Genomic DNA, 18,615 nt, shown 5'->3' with positions numbered 1-18,615 from the left:
TACTATTATTATAAACATCAATACACCTAAAATAACAATATAAGTATACAATTAGGTGATACATTTACTAACGATCTTAGCCTGGATTTTAATTATCCTGTCCTGAATGTGTCTTTGACCGCTGAACTGCAGCCTTAGCAAGACAAGTGCGCCTTCACTGCACACTCTCACTCACACACACACACACACTTACACACACTGACACACACACACACACACTGACACACACACTGACACAGACACACTGACACACACACACACACACACACTGACACAGACACACTGACACACACACACACTGACACACACACAGACACACTGACACACACACTTACACACACACACACTGACACACACACACACACACTGACACACACTGACACACACTCACACACACACACTGACACACTCACACACACACACACACACTGACACACTCACACACACAGACACACTGACACACACACACACTGACACTCACACACACGTGTTTCTGTAGCACCAGCCTATAAAACAGTGCAGACTGGAGTTACACTTCTTACATACAACCTGGGTGTACAAGTATTTTAAGGTACAACTGATGAGCACATTCTCCGAGGAGGCAGGTTGACATGTTATAGATGTATATGTGGAATATAGTTCGTGCTCTCAGGTGTGCAGCCCCGCACCGCACCGCGCACAGGGGCACTTATTATAGGCTATTATTCATGTGCATGGATACACGGCTGTGTCTCTTTAACTACACGGTGCTATGTGCTGATTTTTACTTCAACAAACTGTGCTGCACACCCCCGTTGTCAATTTTGTAAAGCCTTTGGTACAGTCCAAACCTAAACGTGCTGACTTGTAGTTTGGCCCCCAGAAAGCGAGACTTGTTCTAGTAGCGCAGCTGTCCGCAGTTCTGCGCAGATCTGCACGGTCCCAGCGCTCCCATTGGCGGAGCCGCGCAGAGCTGCGCAGAGCCCTCCCCTCCCCTCGCGCCGCGCGCTCGCGCCCTGCAGCGTCACGGGCCCGCGGCGCGCGCGGTGCGGGGCGGCTGCAGACGGAGGGGCTCGCGGTGCGGCGGCTGTTTCACACACTGCCATGTCAACGCCCAGAGTGAAGAGTGAAGAGTGAAGAGTGAAGAGTGAAGAGTGAAGAGCAGCGATGAGTCAGAGCGAGGTAAGTGTGTCCAGGTGCACATTGTTACACGGCAGAATCCGCGCAGCACAGCCTGGTCTTCCCAGTCTGCTAATAACGGTGTGCGCCTCTCTCCTGAGGAAGGCTAAAAGTATTGTGACATGACGGGTACAGTTTATTTCTACTGTTTAGTTCTGTTTACCGCAAACACATGCATGCACATCTTTAATCCACCTTTGATAGACTCTGCTCCACGCCTGAGATGTGCAGGTCCCTGTCGTGATCTCCTGCACTCCTGAGGGCTGGACAGTGTCAGGGTTACACCCAGGCGACCTGCGTTAGTCTGTGTGTTTTTGCTGGACATCCTCTGTAATTGTAGACTCCTAGCACTGCACTTCTCAGTGTTGACTGCCTGTTCTGTGGAGATCCCTACCCTTGCAGCCTGTATGTGGTAAACAGGCACACAGCCTTTTTCCTTCCACACACTAATGTGTGGTAAAAAGCCCCTGGGCACTCGCATCCTACATTGTATTCAGCTGACTCTCATTAGAGCTGGAAGTGTAGAAACACAGGGGCCTCTCTAGTGACAAGATCAGTCCATTCTTGTATAGCCTACAACACTCGACAGGAACCTATTCACTCAGTGTAAATGGGTTGGGTGGGGGGGACCTATAGCTGACTATACATTTCTGGGTCTAATTGATTGCACTTCATTTTTCCCCAATTGGCTTCAGCGGGACTCTTAACGCCACAGAGTGGAATGGATTATTGACAATAGCCACTTATAGAAAGATGCATTAAGCGAAAGCCAGAGGCAGACTTCAGTGTTGACTTTTTGGGACTGGTGTGGCATGAGGGCTCAGGGAGACTCCATGTTCATTGTGTACCTGTTTGTGTTACAGAGCCACAGGTCAGCAGTTTTGTGGTGCAGAGGTATATGTGAAACAGCAGGAAAGAGCAATGGTGTCTCTCTGCTTTGCGTCTAATCAGCAGAACTACACCAAACACGTCTCTTTAGAGGCCCACAAATAGTGAAATTGCTGTTAAATTGACAGTGAAATGGGACTTCACATGCATTGTACATAGGAATGCTGGGCTGCTTTGTTTAATAACAAAGGACTTTTCTTGTATCATTTTGTCATTTGATTTGATTTCCAGAGTGGGTGTTGAGTTTCAGCACCAACAGAAAGACCATACATTTCCTTTAACCTCACAGAGCACGACTAATATTCAACAATGCAGGCTGCATTATCTCTGAAAGGCATTAAGCATTAACCAGGGAGATCTATAATACTGCACTCCTATGGGTGGGGGTCACTAAGATGAGGGTTGCGGACTGGTGTCTAAGAGCTCTTGCACATTAGTTGTTGTGGCCAGTGGTGTTCAGGGAGTCTTCTGGGAGTTCTGTGACGGAGAAAGTCATTTTTCAGACCTGCAAGTTCATTCCATAGCCGGGTTCTGGCACAACTGTTATTCAGTCAGTTCATTAAGGAGATATTGCTGTGCGTGTGTTGCAGATGGACGCCCCGGAGCCGGCGGCGGCGCACCGCTCTCGGACGGTGAAGAGGAGGCTGCTGTGGAACCTGCGGCAGCAATGGAAGCTGCTGGGCCTGTTTGAGATTGACAAGGGCCATGAGTTCTACGACTTGACCTGCATGATGAAGGAGGGCCTGTCTGCCTCCGTGCAGAACACGATCGACAACCCGGCCCTGGTAAGGAACACCACCCCTGCCCACCTCAGGCAGTCGGCCACGTGCACGATCTCCGCTCACTTTGAGTGTCTCTTATTCTTTTGCTTTCATCAGCCAACAGCTACATGTCTTCTTATCTAACTTCGCCTGGTAACGAATCAGCCGTGCTTTCAGTGTGGCTTATTGCAGTGTAGCATAACCATTAATTTGTGTTCCTTGTTGTGCATGTTTTTCTGAAAACCTGAGACACTTTTCAGCTTCCTTTCTCTCCCCTTAAAATACAATTTAAATTAGTCTGTGTGAAGAGTCATTAACCTGGCCCATGACCACAGTGACAAAATTAACATAGCATTGTGCTATATCATCATATTTTACCATTGACCTGGTGGTCTTATTCTTTATCTCTTTGCTGGTGGAAAGCCTAGTGCATCTGGGAGGGCTAGTAGGTGAGTCCACTAGTTCTCTGGCTGTTGGAATCACAGACAATGGTACATAAAGCTGTGGCATACAGAGAGAGAGGATCTGCAAGGCCTACCTCTCTTCTTCAGGAGAAGACAGACATAAACAGAGGCCATTTGACTCGGCTCAAAGTGTATTGCAATAATCTTGATCTCAATCTCGCACTGCTTAGTAACCTAGTAACAGGCAGGCAAATATTTATTGCTAATTTTTTTTTTTTTTTTTTGGTGGGGTTGATATTATCAGCTGAACATTTGTCACAGCTGTAACCCATGCACAAAACCCATCATAACCTGTACTTACTTCTACTCACGATAATTCAATCCATAAACTAATCTGGAATATTTGATTCTCTAGAATCCATTCAAGCTTTCAGACCGTTCTCTCGTTCTCGTTAGCGTTCAATTAGCCCGGAGGAGGGTTGGAGAGAGCCCTGTGTGTGGCCGGTGTGTGGTCTGGTGTCTCCATGGATTGAATCCTCTCATTCCGAAGCACTCTCACACAGAAGAGCCCTCAGAGACCGTCGTAATGATGTCGCTGGGGCTGAAATGTTTGCATTGTGTCGAATGCTAATAAGGCAGGTCTGCTGGGCTTTGATCATGGAAACTGGCAGTCAGCGAAGCCTCAGAGATCATGTGAGGCCCAACAAATGCTATTGTTATCTGAAAACGATAGAACAGTCTGCTTGAAGGAAGAGAAAAACAACCTGCTTGTATTGGCATTTATTTATCTGCAGGGGCAAATTAATCTGAACTCTAATCTATCTAAAAACAATAAAAATGTGTAGCATTATAGTCTCTAAAAGGAATCTCCTTTCTGTATTTCTAAATTATCTTCACCTCTCTAGCCTGTCTACATTATCAAATCAGAATCTCTGGGATCTTGCCAGAAAACGGTCTCCAAGGCTTTGTTAAAGTTCCCGTTTCATGAGAGCTAGGCAACAACACCTTTCCTAACCACACACTGGAGGCGTCAGTGAGCATAATTACAGCGTGTCATTGCAGAGCTCTCAATGTGGTCAGCAAGGCTTTCCAGATATCAGAGTCCCATTCGTTACAATAATGCCACCTGCCCTTGTAGGGGTCTGTCTGCTTTGTGAGTTAGTGTTTTAATTCCATGCAAATGAGCCCAAGAGGGTATTTCAATTATTTGATTTAATCTTTCTCTGTGGATGGTAAATTGAAAACATAGTAGCCAACTATGTTTTACTAACAAGGTTATAACTACTGAATATTTTTTGTAATTAACAGAGTAGTAAGAATCTATATTCAATTAAAAACATGCAAGGAGCATGCGTCTCACAAATAAAGGCATCAAGATGATAATAATCCATTCATGTTCAATAATAATATAGGAATGATAATTGCAGCTAGGATCCTCTGTGAAATAACTGATAATAAAAAGAGCAGAACTCTATATTTAGCCACTTCTTCTGTAGTTGGTGAGTTTCTTCTTTTCAGATAAAAATAAAAATTATCTCGTTATATTAGAATATTTTAGTCCTAGTTTAACAGGGCTTGCATATCAAAGGAGTATAACTCTGTGGAAATTCAAAGAGGATTTTATTTAAAATATTCGAAACTGACATCTCGAAGAACTGCTTCAAGCTCATCAAAGTATCAAGAATCAGGAATCGCAAGCGGAAATTACAGCCAGTCCATTTAGGAGGACGATCTCATGTGGAATTGACAATGCCTGTTGATTAGTGATTAATGCAGTTTTCAACTGAGGTTCAGAGCAGGACAACAATCTCGCGCCTGACCTCCGCCTTCCCGAGCAGAAGTATCCAGCAACACCCGCACTTTCCCGCATGCATCGCTTCGCATCCCTCCTCCAGCCCAAACACCGCAGCTCTTTGACTCATCTGGTCCGTGGGTTCAGGAAGCCTAGTCCTCATGACCAGGCCATCATTCTCTTAGTCAAGTGCGTCTAGGCCAAAATAAGCTCTTTACCTTCTTCTACATATGTCTATTGCAAGTGATTTTATAGTGACTGTTACCAAGACTTTGAGACTCCTAATGCTTTTGCTGTTTTCAAGAGTAAAAATAAAGCCAGGAAAGACGTTCCAGGTTCATCTGATTTCTTGAGGTGTATGAGAACGGATCCAGCCAGTGAATGCAATGGACTAAAGATCACGGCAATTATTCAGTCCACTCTAAGCGAAGAATGTATTTGTGGGGAAATTAATTATTTTTTGTTTTAATCTCCTGAAGTCTTGTTAGTGTGACAGATTAGATTAGTGAGCTGCTCTCTAAATTGAAAATCTCCAGGGCCCTCACATTTGGATCATTAGAGGATAATGATACGCTTTTGGTATTTTGGTAAGTTAAATTTTCACACCTAATTTCCCCCCATCATTTGTCTGTAAAATAGGAAATAGTAACTAAGCTAAGAAGATACAAAAAAACAGTAAAGAAATTGAGAAAAATGTAGGTATAAAGCACAGAAATAAAAAGGAAAAAAAAAAAAACTTTTTGCTGTAAAACATTCATGCAGGGCTTGATCTTCAGTGCTGGACACTGTAGCAGTCTGCCTGGCCAGGTTATGAGTGAGAGATCATATGAGAAGAGCAGTTGTGCATGTGATCCTGTGTGGCCTGGCTCTATTGTGAGAGCGGCAGGCTGAGTCAGCACATTGATCAATGACTGTCCCGTGTCATCCCTGACTCGCACCCGCTCCTCCTCTTCCCTCACCCCAGCAAGACACGGCAACCTCACCCGGCGTGCCACTTCCTGTTTCATTCCATCTAACCTGCTGTTTACATAAAGGCCACATTTAGTCAGTAATATATATATATATATATATATATATATAATTACTATCAGAAAATATTAACTCGGCCTGGTGCTGAAAGGGTATTTCAAACTCGCAGAGCCATGTAGAATTTAACATGTATATATGCCAACATAAATTCCCAGCAACAAACATTTTCAAATTAATTCCAGATACAAAAATGTTGATTTTGTGTCCATTCTTCATAAAAAATAACTAATAGGCTACAGTTGAATTGAATCCTTCCTCATTTCTATGAAATGAGGAAAACAATTGTAATGGAAAATCTGTGCAAGTGACAAATCCAGCTTTTGAAATAAAGACGGGTTCAGTTATCTGCAATGAATCCAACACCAGGGATACCAAGCACTGTGCTATAGAACAGCCTGAAGCGAATGATACAATTGTTTGGTGACAAGCCTCATGTGTTTTGACAGTAAGGTACATTTGTTTCTTTTCTCTGACTTCTCTTAAATTATTTGTATGCTTGGGTTGTTGAAGGGAGTAATAGAATTGGAAAATAGTTTGTTTTCTCCAGGGTTTACACAGGGTTTAGACAATGGATTGATTTCACACACATAACAGATTGAAATGTTGGATTGTATTACTTTCAGTGTCTTGAATATTTGACCACTATTTAAATTCACTGGTGTTACTGGAAATATTACTCAGCTTAATGAGATTGGATCATTATTCGACAGGCAACCAAATGAGAAACATGGGCCCCCATTTGTAACCTGTTTTATGTGTTTATGTTAATATTCAAGTTCACTATAAATTACTGAGCCGTGAGTTAAAGCCAATTCGATATCTTCAAGTTTCAGTTTTTATGTTTCCTGTTGTTAGAAAATTATTTGATTATGCACAATAGGATTCAGACATGGGTCATAAAGCTTGGTGTCTTGTGGGAATTACATAAAATACCTTTCATTGCTAAGATTTCTTTCCGCAAAAAATGTCCGTTAACCCTTTAAAATGCTGTAGTTTACCAGCATCCTCCCATAAAACCTGCTCAGAGTTAGCCGGATCTGTGCATGAAAGGTTGTACTTCTACCCAATGAAAGCACTTGACACACCCCTCTGAAAAGGCAACACCTTTCTTTAGAGATCAGGGAGCTTTTCGTAGGGAACGAGTACTGAGAGATCGTCAAGATCATTTGTATCATCCAGATGTTTTTTTGAGGGCTATAAATTCGCCAATGAATCTACTCAAGCCGTGCATTGCCCACACCACCCGGTGCAGCCGTGCTTCGACAGTAATGCAGACTAAATGCACAGGGCAGAGCTTTTTGGCTAGTTGCGCATTCGTATACGCAGTTGGAAATATCTGCTATGAGGTTATATGTGATTTAACGGATAGGTAATCCTATCATTATTATGATAGACTACATTATTGTGCAGAGATTCCTAATGTAATTTGTGCTGTGCACTACAGTCAGATCCCCAACAAGGCAAACAGGACCAAATGAGACAGATTTTGTGAACAGGAAATCATTTCACAGCATTCATGGACAGGTGCTTATGACGTTATCACTTGGAATTAAAAATGAGCTACAATTCAGCAACTGATGCAAATAATCCAACATTGCAACAGTGCTAGACAGTAGGGTATCAGACTTTGGATAATACTGCACATTTATGACTTGACCTCAGTCATTCATAATCATCATCATCATCATCATCATCAGTGAATCCACCTCCCTCATTTCATATTGAATTCACTTGGCTCTGTCCACGACTCAAGAGGCTCAACATTGTGCATGAAATTGCAGGAAGGTATAGGACATAATCTTATTTGCTTATTATCTTATTATCTTTATATTGCTTAAATATTTGTTTTCTGAAGTAATTTAACAGTGTTCATCTCATAGGTCAGTATGATGCAATCATTTCCTGTTAATTTAGCTATAAAGATGAATCTTTCAGATATAAATGGTATCTTCATTAGTACAATGTATCACTACAGTATTTTAAATTTAAAAAAGAACAATTGCAAAATATGACAAAACAATAGAGATCTAACCATTCTGATGCAGCAAACTCTCAGGCCATGTTACATTCTGTTACTACAAGCATGCAGATTTAAATTGGATGTGTGTGAAATTATCATATTGGGGTAAATGCATAGCCTGTGTAATAAAATAAAAAAAATGTTTAAAATGAAGCGATTTTTGGCAATGCTTCCTCTCTGGACTTGGCAGCAGTGTTTCACTTAGCTGTGAAAAAGTCTTTATGTTCCTCCAAACTTTCCATTAGGTCTTGCTCAGTCAGGCTGACAAAAGTCATCTTTGGTGCAGATCGTAGTTTCAGTGCTCCACAATCCTCCCTGGTGATTATTCAATTTAATAGAAATGTCTCATTTTGACTAAAGCATAATGCATCTTCAGTCGCAAACTCTACTACTGATAGTGTGATAATAATTGAAATGTGGCTCCAACTTTAAATAATTCCCTACAGGGCCATATCCTCTTGTGTGGGACTTGTGAAGGTCTGGCCAAATGTGGCATGAGCTCATTTCACATTTCTCTGTTTCTTACTCCTAAAAAAGAAAAGTATTTTCAGAGGAAGACTTCTACAAAGTTCACTGTTTCTATTCATTCTCCCTTTAGGATGAGCTTAGTGAAGAAGATTTTAAAGAGGAAGTCACTCAGGTACACGAGGTATGTATTCAATCTGCGCTCTTCTCGTCCTGTGGGTTGATGTATATGGACTTAATCTTGTCATAAAAGTATATTGATAATTTAAAGACATAATCAATGAAGGGAGACTTACATTATTTAAACTTATTTTACTTGCACACCTTACTCAGTTTTAACGATGCTTAAATAAAATTCCACTGTGTGTTTTCTATACATTTGTGACATCAGAATATATTTTCTTGGATTGGAAAAGGGAGATTAACAAATATGATTTAATATCTTATTTATTAAAAAAAAATCTCCTATTGTTAACTGACACCTGTGGAACCCCCGTTCTAACTAATCTCCACCAAAATGTGCACAATCAAGCCATTTGATCATAAAGATACATCTCTCTGTGTCCCTGTGTCCGTGTGTCCATCCTCCTCAGGGCTACAAGATGCAGACGTTTGCGGGACCCGTCTTTGCCCGACTACGCCGCTCCCTGGGGATGTCCGAGAAGGATTATCAGCATTCCCTGTCCTGTGAGGGCTTCTACCTGCAGTTCATCAGCAACTCCAAGAGCAAAGCCGACTTCTTCCTCACGTGAGCCACCTTCTGCCCATTGTCTTTAAAGCCTGTGTGAAATACCAGCCCCCTGCTGTAGTGCTGCCTGCAGATCGACAGTGAGTGAGAGGAGGCAGTCGAACTCCGACTGCATAGCACAGGTTTTGCTGTGCTCTGCTTTCTTCAGCATTATGATGTAATTCAATTTGATGTAGAAATGACCGTGATCGATTCCACATCCTGTTTCAATAATAATTCTGTATGATTTCCTAATAAAGAGTAATACATTGAAGTCATAAAGAATCATTATGAAAAATGTAATTCATACTGTATGTAGGTCCAATAAAATACTTAACCCGGATGTGCAATATTTTATTATCTGATAGTTTTCTGACGAAGGGAGTGCAGTATGATACAGTGTTATATAAGTGCAGGATGCTGGTCTTCGATCACAGTTATGCTATTGCCAGCATAGGCCGGGAGGTGCCGCGGGGCGAGCGCAGCCGAGACTTGTTGACTTGGTTGGGGGCGTCTCAAAATCTGATTGATTTGCCAGCAGCTCCCTCTGGCTTTTCCAGGGCTTGTTTGTTAGCAGTTCCACCCACAACAAATCCTTCACCAGTCGAGCTGAGAGCATACGAAGCATGCAATGGAACAATGCGCCAGATGACAATGTGCATTTCAGATCCTCTGTGCTTCCTCTCATCTCTCAACCAGATCTTAGTGTTGATCCAAATTCACTACTTGTTGATTCCAAATTGGGGCCCAAGAAGCCAATATTGGATTGGGAATAATCGGAGGGATTCTCTGCAGTAGTAATTAAACTGGAAACCTCAGGAGGCTCGTTTGCTCTTTCCCCAGGAACGACAAGAGGTTTTTCCTGAAAACGCAGAACAAACGAGAAGTGAAATTCCTCCTGTCCAACCTGAAGATCTACATTCAGCATCTGGAGAGCTACCCCCATTCCCTGCTGGTCAAGTTCCTGGGTGAGGGACCGAGCTGTCCATGTCTACCGCAGTGACGTTAAAAACAGGAGGAAATTAGTAAAGAGAGACCTGTCATTAAAAAGAGCATCCCCACAAATTGTATTTTCAACTAATCTTCCCACAAGGGTCCCACAGTTGTCTGCAGCAGACCCTGTAAAACATGCCAAGCCAAGCTGCCATTACACATGTTTCTTTAGCTACTCTATTTTATGCTTGTTTTATATGTAAAATACATATTATTTCTGTGTCAGCTCTCATCAGTGTAGTATGACAAGTTTGTGTACTTTGTTACCTCCAAGGTTTTCTAAACTAAATTAGATTTAAATTTAGAAAAAAGTCACCGGGGACTAATCCAGATTGCAAAACACACCTCATTTTCCCCCCTGTTAGTTTTTGCCTTTCCTGTATTGTTTAGCCCATCCTGCCCCCTTTTTAAATGTTTATCCTATGCAGAATGCATTATTATTTTTTCAAATGCCTTAAACTAAAGCCAGAAAAATTACAGAAATTCTTAAGTGGTTTAACTACGGTATATTTGGCCGCACGTGATAGTGATGTGAGCTTGTTTCACTTATATAAGTATCGTCTCTCATATTGTGAAGCTCTTTGATTGATTAAATGCTCAACCCAGGCTGAGATCCCCAGGAGTCTCAACATGAGCATCTTCTAAATTCACTGGATCACTTGCCTTAAATCATCTGATGTTTGCGTTTTTTGCAGGTGTCCACAGAATCAAAATCCCACGTCAAAGAGAGGTAATGCATTTTAACACATACTCTCTTTAATAACAGGTCGGCCCTGTTCTCTACAGCTACCTAAACATGTGGAGATTTTATTGTTTGGTTATGTATTTCAGAAATACTTCATTGTGATGCAGAGTGTCTTTTACCCTGATGAGAGGATACATGATCGGTAAGATGCTTGTTCAGCCTCTAAACAGGTTTAGTACCTCTTTTATTAAGAAAACAACGTTCACGGTTCCACATAATAAATACCCTGGGGATAATTAATACCCCTACAATTAGCCATTACTATGTGTAATTAGTAATCGCTATATTACTATGTGGCCCTGAAGTGCAAAACACACACAATTACAATAAAAGCTGAAAAAGCTGAGGACATGAAAGATAAATGAGGATGCCTGATAGACAAAGTGCACTCAAGAAAATTAGGACATTAAAATTATGTTTTTTTGGTCTTGGTTCTTAATTTTGTTGTAGTTTTCTGTTTTTGTGTTTTGCACTTTTGCCAGTTATTTTAACAGATGAAACCTAATTGACTGCCCTGTCACAGTGAGCAGTAACTCATGTCAGTGTAAAGCTAATGCAACGTGTCCCTCTAGTCTAACCCAACTGTTTTATCATTGACACAGTTTACATGGGTGGTAATTCTCACACGAGTTGGAAATATTTTCACAATTTTGGCAGCAAAAGCTTGTGAAAGTGACCCACATGTACACATGATTTACACATGTAAACATGCTGTTGGTACAGCCATGTAATGGTGGTATTTGTCACTGTGTTTCAGATATGATATAAAGGGCTGCCAGGTGAGCCGATGGACCGACCCAGCTCCTGAAGGCAGCCAGATCATTGTGGTCCTGAAGGACATGAACTTCGAGGGAAAATCCATATCTCTGGGTAAGAGCAATTTATAGCCCCACTGTAAAATTAACGACCTGAGTGGTTTTCTGCTGCTGTTATCATTTTCATTTTTTGGCCCTTTGTTGTTGTTGAGCTGGGCCTCTTATCATTGCTCTGCCTGTTGCAGGGATCTCAATTCGTAGGATATCCAGTGGTGTCAGTCTTTTCTAGCAATTATATTTCCACCGTGTCTCCTTAACTTTCTGTAGAAAAAGCTCACAGTGTGTCAGCTGAACTGTCCGTCTGATAAGATGTTCTGCCTGCTTTACTATGCCCCCAGATGTTTAAAGAATTAAATCTAAACTCTCCCCCTGTATGTCTGAAGTCCTGGCCTAGCATCTTTCTTTAGAATTGATACATTTGTTAAGGTTTACTGAGTGTTATTGATTGAGTAATAACATTTACAAATCGTAAATTAAAGTGTAATTAGTAAAGTACTCTTTACTATGCAAATTTCCCTAAATGCTGCGTCTTTCTTCAAATCTTCCTTCCTTGCTGGAGATACCAGAACAAATTCCCAGGTTCTCAGCAAGCAATTAATTAATGCTGATGTTTTTAAATAATACAAGTTAATTAGAATCAAAAAGTTAATGAGTCATAGCATTAATCATAATCATTGAAAAGAGCACAGAAAATGTTAAGAACGCATATTTTTTTCAAACACTTTTCAAAGCATGATTGAAATCAATAAATACAGTAACAATAACCACTGTGCAAACTTGTAAACATAGATACAAATAAAATAAACACAATGCAGTGTGTAGAGTCCAAAATTTGTTGGCCAAGATGCCATCATCTGTGTGTTTGCATGTTGGGGGCGTTCTCCTTCAGTCTTCTATCTAGATGTTCTAACCATACCATGGATGAACCGAAATGATGACATGAAATGAAAGAAAAGGAATGATAAGCTTTCAATGTTCTCTTACATTAATTGTGTCTGCTCAGTTAATGAAATGTGTGGCCCTGCCCATGGTGCTCACTTCAGCCAGATGTTGCATGGCGCTGTGTGGACCTGTCCTGCCCTCCTCTGACCCACGGTCCCCTGTGCCCACAGACCAGCAGCGCTCCTGGCTCCTGCGGCAGATGGACATCGACACAGCCTTCCTGCGGCGCCTCAATGTGCTGGACTACAGCCTGCTGGTGGCCCACCAGCCCCTGCACCATGACGAGAAGGGCCAGAGACACTCCTTAGCCAGCGTCATCATGCGCACCAAGAAGTACGTCTGTAAACGTGTCCCAACGCTGCCACTGCCAATGACAAATTCAGCTGGGAAGAAATTGTTCAATGTTGATGGTTTTTTGTAGTTATTTATGATTCAGATAGATGCCTCCTCAACTAAGTTCTGGTTAGATTGACTTCCCTCCTTAAGTATTAAACTACATAAATATTTAACTTAGCAGCTGTTTCCTTAAATGTATTGATATAAGCGCATTAAGGTACCTTGTGCATCACCTTTAAACTCATGACAGAGGAAAATCAAGGTATGTTTTATGCAAATTCCTATTAATCCTGGGGAGTGTCTCACAGTTGTGTTGGTATTAGCGCGTCTCGTTAATATCACTGCTGATACGAAGCATGTTTGTTTAGTGAATAACAGGTTCAGCGACTAGGAATGTAAACCGGACACCAGACACCCTGAAGGGCCTGTGCGACCCGCCTTTGCCAAAATACATAAACTAAATCAATATTCATGCGTGTGCTTGAGAATCCACTGTTGTTGCACTTAATTTAGTGTCGGTGTCAGGCAGAATGTATCATACGTACATCAAGAGAGAATACAAACTGAGTCTGTTAAAAAAGAAAAGCGATTTAATTATTGCACTTAAAAGTCAGATCCAGTTTGAGGTCAAGGTTTAAGTGTTGACTGATTTCTGTTGTGGTTGTCCCCAGCATTGACAAATGAAGGGGGGGAAACAAAACCACATTTACAACCCTTTTTTGAGAATGTTTCTTTTCAGATCCTGGTCTTTGTGGTCTCTCCATTGCGATTGATTAGCAGCCATGTAAATAAATCAAGTTCGCTGTGCTTCGCCATTCCAAGTAACCTTTCAAAATGCTATAAAGAGACTAATGTGCTTGAAGCCCACCATCTCAGTGTGAAAGTCAGAGCTTTTTTAATGCATGTCATAAACCATAAACAGTCTGTTCAGAGCTGTGGTTAGTTCCCAATGTGATGGAAATGACAGCAGAGGAGGATGTCTGAACTGCCGTTGACAACAACACTGTTCGAGGATGCTGCAGTTTCCTTGGTAACAGATGCTCTTCAGACTGCAGGCTCCTCTTTGTGAAGGAAACCAGAAAAAACAATCTTCTGCAGGTCCAGTTTTGTTGTTATTTTTGTGGGGAAGGAAATCCTCTCAATCACTCTGTGACTGAAACAAAGCTGCCAACAGCCCGACATGGATGCACCTTGGAAAAGTATTGAGGTGTTCGTTGTAGTAGAACATAAGAAAGTTTACAAACGAGAGGAGGCCATTCGACCCATCGTGCTCGTTTGGTGTCCATCATTATTGTTATTCATAATTCAAACAGATGTATCCTCAGCTGTGTGAACAGTAACCGTCCATGGCCTTCCAAGCTCTGGTTAGATAGACTTCCCTCCGAAGATGTTCATTTATGCTGTTGTGGTTGCTCTCTTTCCACTGCCCCCCTTCCTTTGCAGGTCAGTGATCACCGGGAGCAGCCCCATTCACTCCAGCTCCCCTCCGGTTCCGGGCGTGGTGGAGGAAGACTCCGCGGTGCTCGTGTCGGAGATGGAGGACGGCCTGGACCGCTGCCGGGTGCGAGAGGTGCTTCCCGGCCACGGAAGCAGCCCCCTGCGGATGCTGGATGGCCCCTCCGGTCCCAGCGCGGAGCTGCGGGAGTTCCAGGCGCAGAACCGCCGGCTGCTGCCCAACTTCAAGAACCCCCTGCATGTCATCGATGGGCCCGAGCTTCGGTACTTTGTGGGCATCATTGACATTTTCACCGTCTACGGCTTCAAGAAGAAGCTGGAGCACCTGTGGAAGTGCCTGCGCTACCCCGGCCAGGCTTTCTCCACTGTGAGCCCCAGCGCCTACTCCAGCCGGCTGTGCCAATGGGTCGAGGCTCACACCAATTAGACAGAGACGGCTAACCCTCCACCTGGGGGCTCCTGCGCACAGGCATGGCCACTTCTTGGAAGCTCCACCCCCCCCCCCCCCCTCTCTCTCTCTCTCTCTCTCTCTATCTCTCTCTCTCTCTCTTTCATTATACCTTTATTTTCTTAATTTATTAATAAATATTGTTTTAATACAGTATATATTCAAGCACATATGGCATGACTTCACTGAATTATTATTTTTAACCCCTCCCCAATGTTCACAGCTTGGTGGCATTAGACAGATTTGCCAGTATTCACAGGTATGCATCCATTTTGACCGTAATGACCCAAAAACACATTCAATGATGTAATTTGTGCTGTTTGCTGATCTATTATTGCTTCAGGAAAAGCTTTGAATGGAAAAAGCCAATTTCTAAGTAGAGACCTTTCTATGCAATTGCTGACAAATGCACAAAATACAGAAAGCTAGGTGCCCTATTACTTGGACGATGGATCATGTTGAGATTGAGGGTGTGAACTCACATTATCGAGTGATTATCGAGTCCCTCGTTTACTATTCATAACATGCTGTGGATCTAGTATGCAATGTTGTGTAGAATACCTGCAGTTCAAACACTACTGTATGGATGAAAACTGTGTTTCCTTTTATAATATTGAGATGGCGCTGATTGCAAAAGCAGTTCTGTGTTTTTTAACTGTAGTCCAAAGGTGGGGAAGCCTAGTGTCCGTTTTATAAAGCACCATATTCAAGAAGGGCAAAGTAAATAAGCTCTTGTGGTTTTGTACCTTTGATCCTGCTGATGTATTTAGGTCTTCGATTTTAATTTAATACGATGAAACTGACGAGAAAGAGAATGTATTTTTAATTTTATTTGTTGTGTGGCTCCCGGCATTGATTCAAAACTGGAGAAGATTAAGTGTGTTTTTTCAGTAATTATAAGCAGTCACATTAATTGGGCTCCGTCATTTGAGCAGGAGTGATGGTTTTGTTTGAAGAGACTTTGTCAAAATTAAGTCCGGCTGCAGCAGAGAAGTGCTGTATACATCATGGTTTAAATTAATGCAATCCAAGGCAGCCATTGTACACCCGATCAATTAGCATTATTATTATTATTAGTATATTATTTTAAACCTACTTCCAACCCATAATGGTTAAAGGTATACTTTGAAGCCACATGTATGTGATCCATAACTCCTGCTAGCCTCTGGAATCCAGTTGTAGCTGTAATTACAAATAATCTATTACTTGTTTTCTAGCCTTTTTAACAATAAGCCGCATCACTGTCTTTTATTACGGAAGGGTCACTGTGATGTTATTCAGACAGTTTGGCAGAGTCCATTCAATGGTAACTAACATGCACTACATACACTTCCTCACCTGGGCTCATCTCATATGTCATGCGCAAAGTGCAAAATCTGATGCAGCACGAAGAACCAATAATCTCAGTGTTTGGTTATTATCATTTGGTGTATATTGGCTGGCTCAATGTGTGTGGTGACCCCAAGACTTCAAAGAAGAAAAACAGTAGCCCGTGCCTTTTTTGCCGATTTAGTTAAAAAAAAAAAAAAAAAAAAAAATGGCATGTGCACGGCCAAACGTAATAAAATGTAATAAAAAATAATTACAAGTCTTAGTTTTTATTTCAATACTTATATAATATTACCAATTTCTTGTAATTAATACAAGTATTACATGCATTCATCTTTAAAATGCATTGCTAAACTATGATTCTAAATTCGCCTTTGTTTGAAATAATTAAACTGACATTTTGAATTCTCCAGGTCTCAGTGTATTAGTATCATGTTAATGGTGCTTTCTCTCCTTTTGCCTTGAAATCTTAATATGTTGTCTTTAAGACATTTATGCTTTCTGATTTGTGAGAAAAGTGTTCAATTCATACCAAAAGAAAACTGACACATTGGAGACTGAATCATGCAAAGTGTGAGAACGAAATGTCAGTTTAAACGGGATGACAGAGTGATTTATGTCATTGGTAATGTTACCAGGTGTTACCAAGTATTTCTGCTGTCCTGTTTGGATTCTTTTAGCTGCTTTAACCATCACTGTGTTTCTGCATCTCCCCACGAGGAACCTAAAAGCTCCCCTTAACACTTTACACAAAAATATCTGTTCTTAAAACATCACACTTTTGTATAATTCAAAAATATGAAAATGGACTGAATTATATACACAAACATAGCTACTTTAACTCTATAACTCTGAATTGGCACATATGTTGATAATCTGCCATAAATATACATTTTCTTCCAGTAAGATGCACAGAAACCATCAAGCCCTGACGTTTAAATGAAACTCCCATTCCATTTGTAATGTCAAGACACTTCAGCTGCAAGACTGTAGGAGGAGTTGTGTTTACAAACAGTTGTCAGAAACTAGAAGAAGAGGGAGAAGAAGAAACATGAAATGTAGGAAAAACAAGATGTGTGTAGAGGAGTAAACTGTGCTGCATTAATGTGCAGCAGGTGGGGTCAGTGAGCAGCAGGCCGACTCGACTCTTGAAATGGGCTCGGAGTGAGTTTGCTAGAAGACATTGTTTCAGTCTGGTAAACAAACAAACAAAAACTGCAGAAAGTATTGCAAAATCCTGTGGGTTGGTTCCTTGTATTACAAATCACTGTGTGAGTACAGTGGGTTACTCTTTAAATCTCTTTAAATATGAACAACTCTTCATTGTGATGGATTTGTATTTGGAAACCAATCGTTTCTCTTGTCACAAGCATCAAAAACACAACTACTAAAGCCAGTACCTTTGTTATATAAGTTAGGGCACGTACGAGTACTTCCAATATTGTAGATCACCATCATTTTAAAGGTTACAGATAATTAGGAGGCAGACGGACACAGAACTGGGAGAACTGTCCTGATAAAACAGCCACACTATATAACAAAGCGTTGTATTAACAAGACAAGCAGGAACCCTGCATTGCTTTTATAATAGAAAGTGGAGGGTTTTAATAAACCAGTGTCATGAAGACTGTTCTCTGAGCCCTGTGATATTAATGGTGCTGGCCTGTCTTGTTAAGGCGAGGTGATGTTAATTCAGCAGGAGGCAGTGTGAAGGAGGCAACAGCAGGGGGGAGCTGGGATGGATTTCATTATTGAGTCTTTGCATTATATTAATGGGACTTTTCTATAGAGAGAAATCATTCAATACCTCTTCCTTTCTTACCAAATTTAATAATAATTACTAATTATGATGCTCCCTGCATTAGTGTATTGTCAATTAAGTGTAAAGGAATGTTTTCTCTTTAGGTATACAGTTAGGTACATAAATATTTGGACAGTTTCACAATTGTAATCATTTTGGCTCTGTATGCCACCACAATAGATCTTTAATTTGAGGGTAGTTACATCCAAATTGGGTGAACGTTGTAGGAATTACACCCATTTTTATATGTGCCCCCCCAATTTTAGGGTCTTAAAGTAATTGGACAAAGTAACATAATCATGAATTAAATTGTGAGTTTCAATACTTGTTTCAAATTGTTTGCAGTCAATGAGTGCCTGAAGTCTGGAACCCATAGACATCAGCAGATGCTGGGTTTCTTCCCTGGTGATGCTCTGCCAGGCCTGCACTGCAGTGTCTTTAGTTCCTGCTTGTTCTTGGGGCGTTCTGCCTTCAGTGGTGACATACAGAGCCAAAATGATGACAATT

General features: G+C 41.4%; 1 protein-coding gene across 1 annotated transcript; it reads left to right on the top strand.

The window, feature by feature from the left end:
* The first annotated feature begins 1,023 nt into the window (after window positions 1-1,023).
* Window positions 1,024-16,715, top strand: pip5kl1 (phosphatidylinositol-4-phosphate 5-kinase-like 1). Its single transcript, XM_066712794.1, has 10 exons — window positions 1,024-1,161; window positions 2,637-2,831; window positions 8,651-8,701; window positions 9,111-9,265; window positions 10,088-10,212; window positions 10,933-10,967; window positions 11,069-11,124; window positions 11,740-11,852; window positions 12,910-13,072; window positions 14,519-16,715. Exons 1-10 carry the CDS (start codon window positions 1,147-1,149, stop codon window positions 14,955-14,957), a joined length of 1,347 nt encoding a protein of 448 aa, XP_066568891.1. The 5' UTR covers window positions 1,024-1,146; the 3' UTR covers window positions 14,958-16,715.
* The last annotated feature ends 1,900 nt before the right edge of the window (window positions 16,716-18,615 follow it).

The sequence above is a fragment of the Amia ocellicauda genome, chromosome 9 (genome assembly GCF_036373705.1).
Source record: "Amia ocellicauda isolate fAmiCal2 chromosome 9, fAmiCal2.hap1, whole genome shotgun sequence".
Classification (NCBI taxonomy): Eukaryota; Metazoa; Chordata; class Actinopteri; order Amiiformes; family Amiidae; genus Amia; species Amia ocellicauda.
Note: the sequence above shows the minus strand (reverse complement) of the source record. Positions and strands in the feature narration are given on the sequence as shown.